Source organism: Somniosus microcephalus, chromosome 9, assembly GCF_052327205.1.
Source record: "Somniosus microcephalus isolate GS21.2 chromosome 9, FLI_Smic_1.0, whole genome shotgun sequence".
Lineage (NCBI taxonomy): Eukaryota > Metazoa > Chordata > Chondrichthyes > Squaliformes > Somniosidae > Somniosus > Somniosus microcephalus.
Window position 1 is genome coordinate 50600896 of NC_140995.1, and position 17200 is coordinate 50618095.

Below are 17200 nucleotides of genomic sequence, written 5' to 3' on the forward strand. Positions count from 1 at the left end.
GAGCCTCATGATGCTAATCTATTGATAATGTTTTTCATTATCAGTAATATTAAAACTGCATCACCTTATATAACATAACATAAGAACATAAGAAGTAGGAGCAGGAGTAGGCCATACGGCCCCTCGGGCCTGCTCCGCCATTCAATAGGATCATGGCTGATCCGAACTTAGACTCACGTCCAACTCCCTGCCCTCTCCCCGTAACCCCTTATTCCCTTATCAGCTAGGAAACTGTCTATCTCCGTTTTAAATTCATTTAATGTCACAGCTTCCACAGCTCTCTGAGGTAGCAAATTCCATAGATTAACTACCCTCTGAGTGAAGAAGTTTCTCCTCATCTCAGTTTTGAAAGGGCAGCCCCTTATTCTAAGATTATGCCCCCTAGTTCTAGTCTCACCCATCAGTGGAAACATCCTCCCCGCATCTACCCGATCAATCCCCCTCACAATCTTATATGTTTCGATAAGATCGCCTCTCATTCTTCTGAACTCCAATGAGTAGAGGCCCAACCTACTCAACCTTTCCTCATAAGTCAACCCCCTCATCTCCGGAATCAACCGAGTGAACCTTCTCTGAACTGCCTCGAGAGCAAGTATATATTTTCTTAAATATGGAAACCAAAACTGTACGCAATATTCCAGGTGTGGCCTCACCAGTACCCTGTATAACTGCAGCAAGACTTCCCTGCTTTTATACTCCATCCCCCTTGCAATAAAAGCCAAGATTCCATTGGCCTTCCTGATCACCTGCTGTACCTGCATACTAACCTTCTGTGTTTCATGCACCAGGACCCCCAGATCCCTTTGTACTGTAGCACTTTCCAGTTTCTCTCCATTTAGATAATAACTTGCTTTTTGATTTTTTCTGCCAAAGTGCATAACCTCACACTTTCCAACATTATATTCTGTTAAATGCAATGTTCGGACCCTTAAGTGACTGTCACAGGTATTATAGAATCATAGTGTGATCAAGCACAGATGGAGGCCATTCAATTAGTCCCACTCCCCTGCCATAGAAACATAGAAACATAGAAGATAGGAGCAGGAGTAGGCCATTCGGCCCCTCGAGCCTGCTCCGCCATTCAATGCAATCATGGCTGATCATCCAAATTCAGTACCCTGTCCCTGCTTTCTCCCCATACCCCTTGATCCCTTTAGCCTTAAGAAATATATCCAACTCCTTCTTGAATATATTTAATGAATTGGCCTCTACTGCCTTCTGTGGTAGAGAATTCCACAGGTTCACCACCCTCTGGGTGAAGAAATTCCTCCTCAACTCAGTCCTAAATGGCTTACCCCTTATCCTTAGACTGTGACCCCTGGTTCTGGACTCACCGCCATCGGGAACATCCTTTCTGCATCTAGTCTGTCCAGTCCTGTCAGAATTTTATAAGTTTCAATGAGATCCCCTCTCATTCTTCTAAACTCCAGCGAGTACAAGCCCAATCGTCCCACTCTCTCCTCATATGTCATTCCTGCCATCCCAGGTATCAGCCTGGTGAATCTTCGCTGCACTCCTTCCATGGCAAGAACATCCTTCCTCAGATAAGGCGACCAAAACTGCACACAATACTCAAGATGTGGTCTCACCAAGGCCCTGTACAACTGCAGCAAGACATCCTTGTTCCTGTACTCGAACCCTCTTGCTACGAAGGCCAACATACCATTTGCCTTCTTAACCGCCTGCTGCACCTGCATGCTTACCTTCAGCGACTGGTGCACAAGGACACCCAGGTCTCGTTGCACTTCCCCTTCTCCCAATCTATTCAGATAATAATCTGCCTTCCTGTTTTTGCCACCAAAGTGGATAACCTCACATTTATCCATGTTATATTGCATCTGCCATGCTTTTGCCCAATCACCCAACCTGTCCAAATCATCCTGGAGTTTCTCAGCATCCTCCTCACAGCACACACGCCCACCCAGCTTTGTGTCATCTGCAAATTTGGAGATATTACATCTAGTTCCCTCGTCTAGATCATTTATATATATTGTGAATAGCTGGGGTCCAAGGACCGATCCCTGCGGTACCCCACTAGTCACTGCCTGCCACTTGGAAAAAGAGCCATTTATTCCAACTCTTTGCTTTCTGTCTGCCAACCAGTTCTCTATCCAAGTCAATACCTTGCCCCCAATCCCATGTGCCTTAACTTTACACGCTAATCTCTTATGCAGGACCTTATCAAAAGCCTTCTGAAAGTCCAAATACACCACATCCACTGGTTCTCCATAGCCCGTTCCCCATAACCCTGCAAATGTTTTCCTTTCAAGGATTAATCTGGTTGCCTTTTGAAAGTTATTATTGAATCTGCTTCCACCACCTTCTCAGGCCGTGCATTCCAGATCACAACAACTCGCTGCATGGAAAAAAATTCTCATCTCCCTTCTGGTTCTTTTGCTAATTTCCTTAAATCTGTGTCGTCTGGTTAACGACCCGTCTGCGGGCTCATGCTCAACACACTCATGTGACATCTCTCTGACCACCATTTTGTTAGCCCGCTTATTTCAATTGATTAAGGCCCCTTGTTAAAATGGGGGACAAAGTGTGCAAAGATATTGCCAGCAGTAACTTGATGCCGCTGATATTTCCAGCACTTACTTAGAATTTATTGGCCCATAATTTCCGATAGGAGACTTCCTGTGTGTGGATGCCTCTTATTGGGAAAAAATCTAGGGAAATTAGGGATAGCATAAGATCCAAGGAGAAGACATATAAATTGGCCAGAAAAAGCAGTAAACCTGAGGACTGGGAGCACTTTAGGATTCAGCAAAGGAGGACAAAGGGATTAATTAAGAGGGGGAAAATAGAGTATGAGAGTAAGCTTGCAAGGAACATAAAAACTGACTGTAAAAGCTTTTATAGATATGTGAAGAGAAAAAGATTGGTGAAGTCAAGCATAGGTCCCTTGAGTCAGAATCAGGGGAATTTATAATGGGGAACAAAGAAATGGCAGACCAATTAAATACATACTTTGGTTCTGTCTTCACAAAGGAGGACACAAATAACCTCCCAGAGATGTCGGGGAACATAGGGTCTAATGAGAGGGAGGAACTGAAAGAAATCAGTATTTGTAGGGAAATGGTGTTACGGAAATTGACAGGATTGAAGGCCGATAAATCCCCAGGGCCTGATAATCTACATCCGAGGGTACTTAAGGAAGTGGCCCTAGAAATAGTAGATGCATTGCTGGTCATCTTCCAAAATTCTATAGACTCTGGAGCAGTTCCCATGGATTGGAGGGTAGCTAATGTTACCCCAATATTCAAAAAAGGTGGTAGAGACAAAACCGGGAATTATAGACCAGTAAGCCTGACATCAGTAGTGGGGAAAATGTTAGAGTCCATTATAAAAGATGTAATAGCAGAGCACTTGGAAAACAGTGACAGGATCGGACAAAGTCAACATGGATTTACAAAAGGTAAATCGTGCTTGACTAATCTACTGGAATTTTTTGAGGATGTAACTGGTAGAATAGATAAGGGAGAACCAGTGGATGTGGTGTATTTGGACTTTCAGAAGGCTTTCGATAAGGTCCCGCATAAGAGATTAACGTGTAATGTTAAGGCAAATGGGATTGGGGGCAAGGTACTGACTTGGATAAAGAACTGGTTGGCAGACAGGAAGCAAAGAGTTGAAATAAATGGCTCTTTTTCTGAGTGGCAGGCAGTGACTAGTGGGGTACCACAGGGATCGGTCCTGGGACCCCAGCTATTCACAATATCTAAAAATGATCTAGACGAGGGAACTAGATGTAATATCTCCAAGTTTGCAGATGACACAAAGCTGGGTGGGCGTGTGTGCTGTGAGGAGGATGCTGAGAAACTCCAGTATGATTTGGACAGGTTGGGTGATTGGGCAGAAGCATGGCAGATGCAGTATAATGTGGATAAATGCGAGGTTATCCACTTTGGTGGCAAAAACAAGAAGGCAGATTATTATGTGAACGGCAATAGATTGGGAGAAGGGGAAGTTCAACGAGACCTGGGTGTCCTTGTGCACCAGTCGCTGAAGGTAAGCATGCAGGTGCAGCAGGCGGTTAAGAAGGCAAATGGTATGTTGGCCTTCATAGCGAGAGGGTTCGAGTACAAGAACAAGGATGTCTTGCTGCAGTTGTACAGGGCCTTGGTGAGACCACACCTTGAGTATTGTGTGCAGTTTTGGTCGCCTTATCTGAGGAAGGATGTTCTTGCCATGGAGGGTGTGCGGCGAAGATTCACCAGACTGATACATGGGATGGCAGGAATGACGTATGAGGAGAGATTGGGTCGATTGGGCTTATACTCGCTGGAGTTTAGAAGAATGAGAGGGGATCTCATTGAAACTTATAAAATTCTAACAGGACTGGACAAACTGGATGCAGGAAGGATGTTCCCGATGGCTGGGGAGTCCAGAACCAGGGGTCACAGTCTAAGGATAAGGAGTAAGCCATTTAGGACAGAGATGAGGAGGAATTTCTTCACCCAGTGAGTGGTGAACCTGTGGAATTCTCTACCACAGAAGGCAGTGGAGGCCAATTCATTAAATATATTCAAGTAGGAGTTGGATATATTTCTTAAGGCTAAAGGGATCAAGGGATATGGGGAGAAGGCAGGGACAGGGTACTGAAATTGGATGATCAGCCATGATTGCATTGAATGGCGGAGCAGGTTCGAGGGACCGAATGGCCTAGGCCTGCTCCTACCTTCTATGTTTCTATGTTTACGCCCTTACCTGAGGGCTCCCGAGTTCCGGCCATTTCTGATCCTGGGCCTCTCCACGACGAAATGCGCAGGGCCCACGTATCCCAGGGGCGCAGGCAGTTCGCAAGCGCCCCTGGGATCACGTGGGCCAGGCGAGCCAATGGGAGAAGGGAATCCCCCTTCATAATTTTGACAGATAGACCTGTTAAATATATGAATGGGGATCACTGACAAAAGACACTAAAACATTAAATAATTTTTTTTAAAACCATCATGTTTTTAAAATGAGTTAAAATTACATTAAATTAAACATTTTAAACAAAAATTAAATTTTTTGAAAAAAGCAATTAAAGTTTTTTACGGGACTAAAAGTAAACTTACCTTTTTTAAAAGTATTTTAAAATGATAAATGAGTGAAAATATTTTAATTTTTTATAAACTGTTTTTAAACTCTTATGCTGGTAAAAGCAGGCCTTACGCCTGCTTTTACCAGGTGTAAGATTTGTAAGTGATTTCAGCGGGCGGAGGTTCTGCAGAAAGCGGAACTCTCCACCCGCAGAGGCCCTTCTCCAGGGCAGGCGTCCGACCTGTCAAGTGCATTCTTGACAGATCGGAAATGCTGGTTTTCAGCGCATGCACTTCACATGCCTGAAACCGGCATTTCTGATGTCCCTACGGGTATGTACACACCTCGTACACACCTGTAGGCATCGGAAAATACGGGCCATTGTGTCCTGCTTTTTCTGCAAATAACACAATCCAAAACTTCATGCAAATGTATTGATCATATCTACTCTCTGTGATCAAAGAAATTACTGGGAGTGTTACACAATGTCTGATGCCCCATAGATGTAAGACATTACTAGGAATGTTACACATGGTGAGGATTCCCAGAGATATAAGACATTACTGGGAGTGTTTCCTACAGCCTGGGACCCTAGAGATGTAAAGCATTTGTGGCCCCTCTTTTGGAAATTTTCCCAAGTGTGTTAGATGAGACTTGGATTAGCCTGGTCTGTGATGCCTCACCGCCAAATAGTCTGCTGACACTCATTGTCCAGACTCATATCAGAAGAATGGCCACTTGGATGAGGTACTGATTCCCCGGGCACAGGGCCGTGGAAAATCTACCTGCATATGTTTGAAGTGTCAGCTTGACTCATTTACTAGCACACTCACGCTTGGTCAGAAGGTTGTGGGTTCAAACCCCACTCCAGGATTTGAGCACAAGATCTCGAGTGATACTCAGTGGAGTGCGGAAGGAATGCTTTATTATCAGAAAAGCCGTCTTTCAGGTTAGAGGCTAAGCTGAGCCCCGTCTGCTTGCTCAGGTGGATGTAAAAGGTCCCACAGACTACTTGATGAAGAGCAGGGTGCTCTCCTGGTGTCCTGTGTGGCATTGCCCTCTTAGCCAATACCAGCAAAAACAGATTATCAGCAGATTCAGTCAACTGGTATTTTGGGATCTTGCTGTTTTTGGAATCTATGCTTCCAAAGAACTTCATTGGCTGTGAAGCACTTTGCGACGTTCTCAGGAGGTAAAAAATACAACTGCAAATTCTCATTCTTTCTTTTCAAAAATACTTGTGTCTTGAATAATTGAAAAACAACTAATTAAGACCCATTAAGCTGAAGATTGATAAGGTCAGATCATAGAGGTGAGGCCAACCTTTGAGACGAGAGGCCAATGTTCCGAGTGCGTGCTGCCAACAGGGAGCCTGATCTGCCAGCCACACTGCCCATAGTCTTCCATCCATTGATTTCAGTGGGTTTACTCTCTTCAAACAAAGCAGCTCTAATGCTCGAAGAACTATCTCATCGGTGAGCAAGGTCATGTCATGATAAAAGAATGCATAGGCATCACAGCAAGGGTTAAGATGCCCCTTTTTCCATCGTGACAACTTCCAAGATGGATATCACTTCACTACAAAGCTCTGCAGTTCTATCTGCACTACACAGAAGCACGGGATTTATTTTTTTGAAAAGCCCTGCCTATCCCCATGAATCAAATCATTGAGGGGAAAATCTGAAGAAACTAATTAAGCATCGAGCTCATTAAAACTTTCACAACCTCTCTGACAGCTAATAATTTATTTTATACCAGATTGACTTACATTGCGGTAGCTGCCAATCCATACCCAATTGTTTCCTCCGGGCCACATAATGATTTTCAGCAGCATGAATAATGGGAAAGATTGAATAGAAAATAACAGAGCAATATGTGGCTGATGGCTATAAATACTTTCTTTACCACAGTTATCAATGTGGGAGTAACATGCACAACAACATTTGACTGAAGAAAAGCAGCCACTTTTAGAAGTTCTTTGCATAAAGGCAAAGCCTCTGGCTAGCAATGCACTTTTGAAATTTGGATAGCTAATGCTTCCTGTGTTAAAACTCACTGCCGAAAACCCATGTTTCAGATTTTCCCTCTGCTTGTACGAAACAGTCCGCTGGCAACTGTGAGTCGAACAGATGTGAAGCAAATGGTCACAATTCAATATCAGTTGTGGCACAGGGAAGGTTAAGAGGAGATTTGATAGAGGTGTTCAAAACCATGAAGGGTTTTGATAGAGTAAATAAGGAGAAACTGTTTCCAATGGCAGACGGGACAGTAACCAGAGGACACAGATTTAAAGTGATTGGCAAAAGAAACAGAGGCGACATGAGGAAACACTTTTTTTTACGCAACGAGTTGTTATGATTGGGAATGTACTACCTGATAGGGTGGTGGTACAGATTCAACAGTAACTTTCAGGAGGGAATTGGGTAAATACTTAAGCAAAAGCAAAATACTGCGGATGCTGGAAATCTGAAATTAAAACAGAAAATGCTGGAAATACTCGGCAGGTCAGGCAGCATCTGTGTTGAGAGAAACAGAGTTAATGGGCTCGATTTTGCCAGGCCCAAGGAGGTGGGAATGGAGGAATGTGGGGTGTTAAAATTGCAAAAAGTGGCGGGCGGGCCCGACCCCGCCTCCAAGCAATTTTCCCAAATGCGTGGTTTCTGATCCCGTCTCCGTCCCGCCTCCAAGAGGCGGGATAGGCCCGTAAGGCCCTTAACAACCACTGAATTGCCTCTATAATCCCATTTTGAGAGGCCTTTCTGATTTTAACACTTTTCCGACATGATGCACGTCTCCTCTGAAACACGACGGTGAAACCTGGCGGTAGCACAATTGGATTGCTGACTATCAGCTGCAGCGCCACCATTAAATAGTCAATCATCATTTGCAGGTGGCAGTGTTGTGTCTGTGTGTTGATAGAGACACTGAAGACAGGAGTTGGTTTGATAGGTGTTTACTAAACAAAGTCTGGAGGGGAACTAACGGATACAACACAATATACAGGCTTATATAGCCCGAGTGGCCATTACCGGCATTACAGTACACATGGGGCTCTTAAAGGCACATACACTACAATTCCTCCCCTTTTAGCTAACCAGTACATAATATTTTAAGTAATTATTAATTACATGTTATAAGAAAAATAATATACACATTGCTGCAGTTAATTAATTATAAGTCAGTCTCTCTGGAGGCTTCCTGACTCGGTCCGGATAACGCCTCGGTGGTGTAGTAGTTTCTGGTGGTGTAGTAGGTTCTTTTGGCAAGGCTGATTCGGCTTGAATGCCAGTGTCGGGTTCATCGGGTTCCAGTATCACCGGATCGGAGGTAGATATGGGTATCTCTACTTCATCATTAGGCGTATAGAGTTGTGGTGTAGGTTGTCCCTTTTCGGATGACTCTATGATTTGGTCAGCATGGCGCCTTATTATGCTTTCTCCGATGTCCACGGTATACATCAGCGGTCCTAGTCGTGTGCAGATAGTTCCAGGCTGCCATTTCTTGGTACGGTAGTCCCGAGCCAAAACTTGTTGACCTATCTGGAAGATTCTAGTTGGCCTTTCATTCATGCCTTGAAATTGTCGGTTCTCCACGTCCCTTCTGATGTTGGGCTTGATCAAATCCAGCCGGCATCTTAGGCTTCTATTGAAGAACATCATGGCGGGAGTTTGGTTTGTAACCATATGTGTTGCATTCCTGTATGCGAACAAGAAGTTATCCACCTTGTGCTGAAGTTTTATGTCTTCATTACCCATGGCCTTTATGGCCTTCTTGAAGGTCTGGACAAACCTTTCAGCCAATCCATTGGTGGCGGGATGGTATGGGGCGGACGTGTAGTGCTTAACCCCATTGTTTTTTAAGAACTTCCTGAATTCTTCGGACACAAATTGCGGTCCATTATCAGAACAGATCTGTTCCGGCAGCCCATTCCTGGCAAATATGGTCCTTAATACTGTGATGGTTTTTTCCGTGGTGGTGGAGGACATCCTTATTACCTCCGGCCACTTGGAGTGTGCATCAACCGCGATTAAGAACATTGAGTCCATAAATGGACCAGCAAAGTCGATGTGTACCCTTTGCCAGGGAGATGAGGGCCACTCCCATGGATGTAGAGGGGCTTGGGGTGGAGCGTTTTGGACCTTCTGGCATCCTAGGCAGCTCTTGGTCATTTCTTCTATGTCTCCATCGATACCTGGCCACCATACAAACGCTCTGGCTAGGTTCTTCATTTTCACTCCACCCAGATGCCCCTCATGAAGCTCTTTTAGCACTTTATCCTGGAGTTTGGGTGGAATCACCACTCTGGATCCACACATCAAGGTTCCTCGGCATACTGACAGCTGTTCTCTTCTTTGCGAGAATGCTGGCAACAGTGGTTCGCCATGTGCTGGCCATCCCTTCACCGTTAAGTCGTAGACTCATGAGAGAGTTGGGTCATTTCTCGTTTCCTTTTCAATGGCAGAATTTGTTACTGGTAGACATTCCACTATGGTTGAGTGGAACATCTCCACTGGGTCTACTGTAGGTGCCTCTTCTACTGTTGGCAACGGTAGGCGCGATAAACCGTCAGCATTCCCATGCTGTTTTGATCCTTTGTATTCTATGTTGTATTGGTGTGCCCCTAGAAAAAGGGACCACCTCTGTAGCCTTTGCGCTGTCATAATAGGAACACCCTTTTTAGGGTTGAATATGGAGATGAGGGGTTGATGGTCAGTCAACAAGGTAAATTTTTGTCCGTGTAGGTAATGGTTGAATTTCTTCACTCCCCATACCAGGCTGAGTGCTTCCCTGTCGATTTGGGCATAGTTACGCTCAGCTGAGTTCAATGAGCGTGACGCAAAAGCTATCAGCCGTTCCGAGCCATCAGGAAATTTATGCGATAATACTGCTCCTATGCCGTAAGGGGATGCATCGCACGCTACTCTGATTGGCAGTGATGGGTTGTAATGAGCCAAAACTTCTTTGGACGTGATTAAGTTTTTGCATTTATGGAAGGCACGTTTACAGTCTTCGCTCCATTTCCAAATTACTCCTGTTTGTAGCAGTTCATTAAGAGGGTGTAGAAGAGTTGATAAGTTTGGTAAAAATTAATGATAGTCATTTATTAATCCCAGGAACGACCTTAATTGTGAAACATTTTCAGGTGCTGGGACTTTTATGACCGCTTCAATTTTTTCAGGTGACTTATGCAACCCTTCCTTATTAATTATGTGGCCACAATATGATATTTGATTTTGGAAAAATTCGCATTTGGGGCGATTTGCTCGTAGGCCCCGTTCTCTCAGCCTAGTGAGCACCTGCTCCAAATTGGCAAGGTGCTCGTTGTCGTTTTCTCCTGTTACAAGGATGTCGTCTAGGTAGCATTGAGTCCCCGGAATCCCTTGGAGGACTTGCTCCATAGCTCTTTGCCAGATAGCTGGAGCGGATGCTACTCCAAAAACCAGTCGATTGTACTGGTACAGACCTTTGTGTGTATTTATCGTGAGATATTTTTTTAGAGGCCTCTTCAACCTCCATCTGTAGATATGCCTGTGCCAAGTCAATTTTGGTGAAACGTTTCCCTCCGGATAGTGAGGCGAAAATATCTTCTATCCTCGGAAGAGGATACTGTACCGTGTGAAGGACCGGGTTTACCGTCACCTTGAAGTCTCCACAGATGCGAATTTTTCTCTGTTCTTCAGATTTATCATTATTCAATGCTTTCTTCATGACTGGAACGATGGGTGTTGCCCACTCGCTCCAATCTATTTTGGATAATACGCCTGCATTTTCCAAATTCTCCAGCTCTGCCTCGACTGCTGGACGAATTGCGTATGGCACCGGTCTTGCTTTAAAAAACTTGGGAATTGCTGCATCTTTCACTTTTATTGAGGCGGTGATGCCTTTCAAGGTTCCTAGTTTCTCTTGAAACACTTCTTTGGCGTTGGCCAAGATGACTTTTAATCGTTCAGGTATGACGTCATCATCGATTTTTTTCTTACTGGTCACCGTCAGTGCCTGAATGGAGTGCCAGTCTAAACGTATTTTCCTGATCCATTCACGTCCCAACAGCGGTGGGCCACCATCTTGTAGAATGTATAAATACAACTTTTGTATTTCCTTGCCGTTGTATACAACAGGCACCCTTATTTTTCCTTTGGGGTATACTTTCTGCCCCGTATATGTTTTCAAGATAATGGATGTGTCTTTTAAAGGTATATGCGGAAATAGCCGCTCGTAATCCCGTCGATTTATTACGGTTAGAGCTGATCCTGTATCTAGCTCCATTTTAACTGGGGACCCTGCTATCGTGAGGGTAACCCAAATGGTCTGGTAATCATCTTTGGCAATTACATTATGTAATTTGAGACAGCTTAGTCTCTTGTTTTCGGAGTCGCTATCGCTCTTCTGGTCTTCGGAGCTACTGTCCGTCATCATTTGTACCTTTCTGTACTTTTCTTTATTGATTTTTTTTTTCCTGTCTGTGGATTTATTTTGTCCAGATCGGCATACCCGTGCAATGTGTCCAATCTTTCCGCATTGCCTGCATGCTTTGTCCTTGAACCAGCAGTCCCTCTGGTCATGGGTGGATCTGCCGCAGCGATAACATCTCTCGAAACCCTGTGTCATTTCATGGGTGCCGAAGTCCTGTGTCTTTTGTTGTATCTCTGCAGCTCCTCTTGCGGCTGCTTCGTATGATACAGCCATACTGAAAGCCTTGTCCAGTGTTAAATCCTTTTCAGAAAGCAGCCTTTTCTGTGTTCCTTCACTTAAGAGACCGCAGACGAATTTGTCTCGAAGATAATCTGCTAGTCCTGCCCTGAATTGGCAGTGTTTTGATAGCTTCCTTAATTCGGTGAGGTAATCAGCGTTACTTTCATTCTTGTGTTGATTTCTTTTGAAGAATTTGAATCATTCCGCTATCAGCAGCGGTGTTGGGTTTAAGTGCTCCTGTAGGGTATCAACAATTTCTTTAAAATTCTTGTCCTTTGTTTTGGCTGGAGTGATTAAATTTCGTAACAGCCCGTATGTCTTTGCGCCCATTAGATTTAGCAGTACTGAAGCTTTTTTTTCATCTTCTATTCCATTTGCAGTGCAATATACCTCCACTCTTTCCATATATGTGGTCCAATCCTCTATCTCGTTATCAAAAGAATGAATATTGCCAGACTTAGGCATCTTAGAAAAGATATGGCGCTTCCCGCGCTTTTCTTTCTTTTCTGCAGAAAAGATATGGCGCTTCCTGCGCTTTCCCATTGCTGCTGCCGATGACAACGCTGTTTCCCACGGTTTCCGTTCTTTTTTTAAATTTATTTATTTAAAGTTGTAGAGTCGTTCCCGCCGGACTTTTTCTCTCTAGGTCTGAACGCCGACCTCCCCGTCTGTTACAGCTTGCCTCCGCTTTCGCTGCTTGGCCCAGCTGTAGAGCCAGCCGCTGGAGCCCCAGCCTGACGCCCAGGAAGGATTAGCGCAGTACCTGCCACCAGCTTGGCCAGCTGGTGAAACCACAGCTTCTTTCACTTTCTTGATTCTTCTGGACGCCAGAGGAATCGATGTCCTTGAGGTGCTGCCGAATTGCAGGTAAGTCCGTTTCCACCTCGTCGCCACTGTTGTGTCTGTGTGTTGATAGAGACACTGAAGACAGGAGTTGGTTTGATAGGTGTTTACTAAACAAAGTCTGGAGGGGAACTAACGGATACAACACAATATACAAGCTTATATAGCCCGAGTGGCCATTACAGTACACATGGGGCTCTTAAAGGCACATACACTACAGGCAGGACTTTGTTGTCTCAGGTCTGGGGGCACTTTTAGCAGGCATAACCATAGCTGTGGAAGTTTGGAGCCTGACACCCATCTCCAGTGTGACCTCCTGGGAAACCGCTCTTGCCACCTTGACTGAGTGCTTCCTCAACTGAGGCACATACCAGAAGCATGGGAACCATTTATTTCCTTTCCTCCTGGACATCAGATTTAGATGAAGACCAGCCATGGCAGCAGCAGAACCATGAACAACAGCAGCACTAACAGCAGCAGCAATAATAGGAGCGCGAAGCTGCTGCTCACCTGCTGTTCACCCACCTGAAGCTGCACAGGCCAGAAGGCGCCAGCGCGCGACATGGTGGTTTCCCCTTGGCATTAGCAGATGTGGAGGCCCCTTGCTCACTTTCTTGCTGCTCGTGTCTCGACACCTTTGGCGGGCATCCTTTGGGGTTGAAAGAGTGGAGTTGTACTGTGAGGGCTCGTTAACAGCCTGCTGCTCCTGCGGCTGTGCAGGGGTTGAGACGCCGATCTCAGTTGGGTGAGGACTCTGGTGGGGCTCTGACCGAGGACTTGGCAGTGGCATGGAAGTGTGAGCGCTTGGAGAGGAGCCCCCACTTCCTTGTTCTCTGCCACCAACATCCCTCTCATGGGTCAGGTCCATCTCAGCGTTTGCAAGTGGCTTGAGAGCACCTTGCTGCACATCAGGGGGGCCATGGGGACCCGTATCTGCACTGGCAGTCCTGCTCAGAAGGACTTCCATGAAGGTCTGGTTTCTCTGTTCAATAGCTGACCATCGCTCCTCCAGAGATGTCAGTCTATTCTGAACACTCACCATGTTTTCTACACTCTGGCGTCTTAGCTCCTCCATGGCCGTAGCCATCCTCTCGTCTACTGTAGCCATCCTTTCCACGGAGGTTGCCATCCTTTCTGTGGTGCTGCGTTCATGCGCCAATGCCTCCACAAAGGCTCTGCTCATGTTCGTGATGGACTCCTCCATTTGCTCCACACTCACAGCGACCCTGGGGACAAAACCTGCCAGAGACTCCTGCACCTGTTCCTGGAGTTCCAGCACCACTTTATTAGCTCTTGCTCCCTCCACCAAAGCTTGCAGGGCGTCATCATCAAATCTGGGAGCAAACTTAGGTCTCCCGCTGCTCATATTGCCTCCAGGTCCCTCTCACAGCAAAGGCCAAAAGGTTGGCAGTCTGCAGAAGAAGCAAGGCTTCTTGCAGACCTTAAATGCAGCAGCAATGATGACGTCATTGGAGGCGAGTTTCAGACTGAAAAAACTAATTGGGCCATGGGTTCCCACACGCTGGAACTCAATTGCCCAATTAGGTGAAAATCACATCATTCTCCCACATCGATTTGGAATCGGGTGGATAACACGAAAAGCAGATGACACGACCCCAGCCTGCCCCAATGACAAAAATCGAGCCCAACATTTCAGGTCGGTGACCCTTCTTCATAAATACTTGAAGGGAAAAAAATTACAGGGCTATGGGGAAAGGGCAGGGGAGTGGGACTAACTGGATAGCTCCTTCAAAGAGCCGGCACTGGCACTGGCCGATGGGCAGAATGGCCTCCTTCTGTGCTGTATTATTCTATGATTCTAAGTCTAAGGAATGAACAAAAGGGAAGGCCTGTGATAGGGTGGAAGGCAGGAGAGATTAGATGAAAAAAGGGATAATGGTGCAAGGCAAAAGGTGGTGGTAATGGGACAAGTAAAGAAACAAAAGATGGGTCGAGAGGAGCTGTAAATGGCAATAGCAGAATCATTACCAACAGCTCCTGTCTGAAAAAATGGAAACGGTGGTTCTGATCTGAAATTGTTGAACTCAGTGTCGAGTCCAGAAGGCTGTAAAGTGCCTAATCAAAAGATGAGGTGCTGTTCCTTGAGCTTCCATTGAGCTTCATCTTTTTTTAATTCATTCTTGGGATTTGGGCGCCGCTGGCAAGGCCAGCATTTATGGTCTATCCCAAGTTGCCCTTGAGAAGGTGGTGGTGAGCCTTCTTCTTGAACCGCTGCAATCCATGTGGTGAATGTACTCCTACAGTGTTGTTAGGGAGGGAGTTCCAGGATTTTGACCCAGCGATGTTGAAGGAACGGCGATATATGTCCAGATGTGTGACTTGGAGGAGAACTTGGTGGTGATGGTGTTCCCATGCACCTGCTGTCCTGGGTAGAATATCACTGTGCCCCTAACTGCATAATTTTTTTAAAAATCCTTCTTTCAGGGGGTCCAGGATACAATCCTGACCTAGACTCTGAGATCGGCCCCATTTCCACTATTTGGCAAGTGGGTCTGACCAGGCGTACCTGTGCCAACACTGAGGACTGGGAACACAGGCACTCCTGGCATATAGCGTCCCCGCCCCCTTCTATGCAAATACCTTATTTGAGGTAGGCAGAGGCTCCATTCCCAGAAGGCCATACTGAATACCCGGACTTAAGGCCCAGAGGTGACAAATCCAGATCCTGAACTAATTTGTGACCATTATACCTGCCAAAGTTATGGCAGGAGTGAGCTGGAAGGGCTGTGGATTTTAGGGTCTATTTCTTTAATACTATACTGTCGGCAAATTTACAAATATGGTTGAAACCTAATTGCTTCGTTTGTATGTTAAAGCCAAGCAATACTCGAGAAATGTTAAAAAAAATGGGCAGAGATATTTAATTAAAAATCTACTTGCACTGAAAAAGCTCTTTTGATTTGATAAGATCTGGTGTATAGACTTTTTTCACATTGTGAATGCTTGTATTAATAGAGGCAGTGTTCATCTTACAAAGTGAGGCTACAGTATTAAAAGGCTTTTCAATAATTGGAGGTAGACCACAACATTTCAACAGTCTTTAATCAGTCCCATGTGCTCTCCAAGGTTGGTTTCATCCTTCTTGAGATTAGCAGCAAAATTAAAGGCTAATCTCGCAGTTTTCAAGAAAAACGCTCACCCATCTCAGATGAGGATGGAATTTGGGACACTTTCAGCCGTATCAATACTATCCATTTATAGACTGGTGAGGCTTCTGTGACTAATTGATTGTAATGACCGTGGTGTCAGATTTGCTGAAAAGTCTTCTATGATCTGTAACTGGTCTAAGTTTCACAGTTGCATAGTTCATTGGATTAAGGCTATTTTTCCCACTTTGGGTGCTCCGCCCATTCGTACACAAAAGAGGTGTTAGGGTCCTGCAACCCCAATTTAAATATTTTAATAAGGTTCCTGCCTCTTTTGGACAGGAAGCCTAGCCGCCCATTTTGATGTGTTAATGAAAATCACATCGGGCGAGGCTCTGGCGATAGATTCTTCTCCAATTTTCAGCTGTCGGCCTGATTTTTCCAGCAGGGCGGGTGTCAATTGACTATCACAACAACTTGCAGTTATATAGCGCCTTTAATGAAACGTCCCAAGGCGCTTCACAGGAGCATTATCAAACAATATTTGACACCGAGCCACATAAGGAGATATTAGGACAGGCTTGGTCAAAGAGGTAGGTTTTAAGGAGCGTCTTAAAAGAGGAGAGAGAGGTAGAGAGGCGGAGAAGTTTAGGGAGAGAATTCCGTAACTTAGGGCCGAGGCGGCTGAAGGCACGGCCACCAATAGTGGAGTGAAGGAAATCGGGGATGTGCAAGATGCCAGAATTGGGGGAGCACATAGATTTCAGAGGGTTGTAGGGCTGGAGGAGGTTACAGAGGAATAAGGAGTGGAGAGTTCATGGATGGATTTGTAAACAGGGATGAGAATTTTTTTTAATTGAGGCATTGCTGGACCGGGAGCCACTGTAGGTCAGCGAGCACAGGGGTGACAGGTGAACGGGGCTTGGTGCGAGTTAGGATATGGGCAGCAGAGTTTTGGATGAGCTCAAGTTTACGGATTGTGCAAGATCGGAGGCCGGCCTGGAGAGCATTGGAATAGATGAGTGTAGAGGTAGCAAAGGCATGGATGAAACTTTCAGCAGCAGATGAGCTGAGATAGGGGTGAAGACTGGCAATATTATGAAGGTTGTAGAGCTGGAGTATGTTGCACAGATAGGGAGGGGCGAGGCCATGGAAAGATTGACACCCCAAATGACACACAATGTTACCCCAATTCTTTAACTTTATTCGTTTCTGTCTGATGATTTTGAATAACAGGAGACTGATCTTTGTATCGTGTCTGTACTCCTTTTCTTTTGTAGAATTGTTCTTTGAATCTTCAAATGCGTTTTCTATTTTTTAACCACTCCCTCAGAAATTACACCGTTGTGAATTCAAAAGTGATTGCTGTGACAGTAAGACCAGAACCGAAAATCGCCGAATCTGTACTGGAAATCGAGCTGGCTCACTTGGTGAATGTAAGTATATCCTCGTTCACTGCAGAATATTCCAGGAATATTAACTTTGAACTAGCTCGCAGCTCCAAGGAAGCCTGCATCTCCCTGGACCAAGCA

At 45.3% G+C, this 17200-nt stretch overlaps 1 protein-coding gene across 3 annotated transcripts in view; it reads left to right on the forward strand.

The window, feature by feature from the left end:
- Positions 1 to 17200, forward strand: part of adgrb3 (adhesion G protein-coupled receptor B3) — a 1304794-nt gene that overhangs the window by 729454 nt on the left and 558140 nt on the right. For all 3 annotated transcript variants that reach the window (XM_085996562.1, XM_085996563.1, XM_085996564.1), the window contains one exon: positions 17002 to 17104. In XM_085996562.1, coding sequence (XP_085852688.1) covers positions 17002 to 17104 — 103 coding nt within the window. The remainder of the gene's footprint in view (positions 1 to 17001; positions 17105 to 17200) is intronic.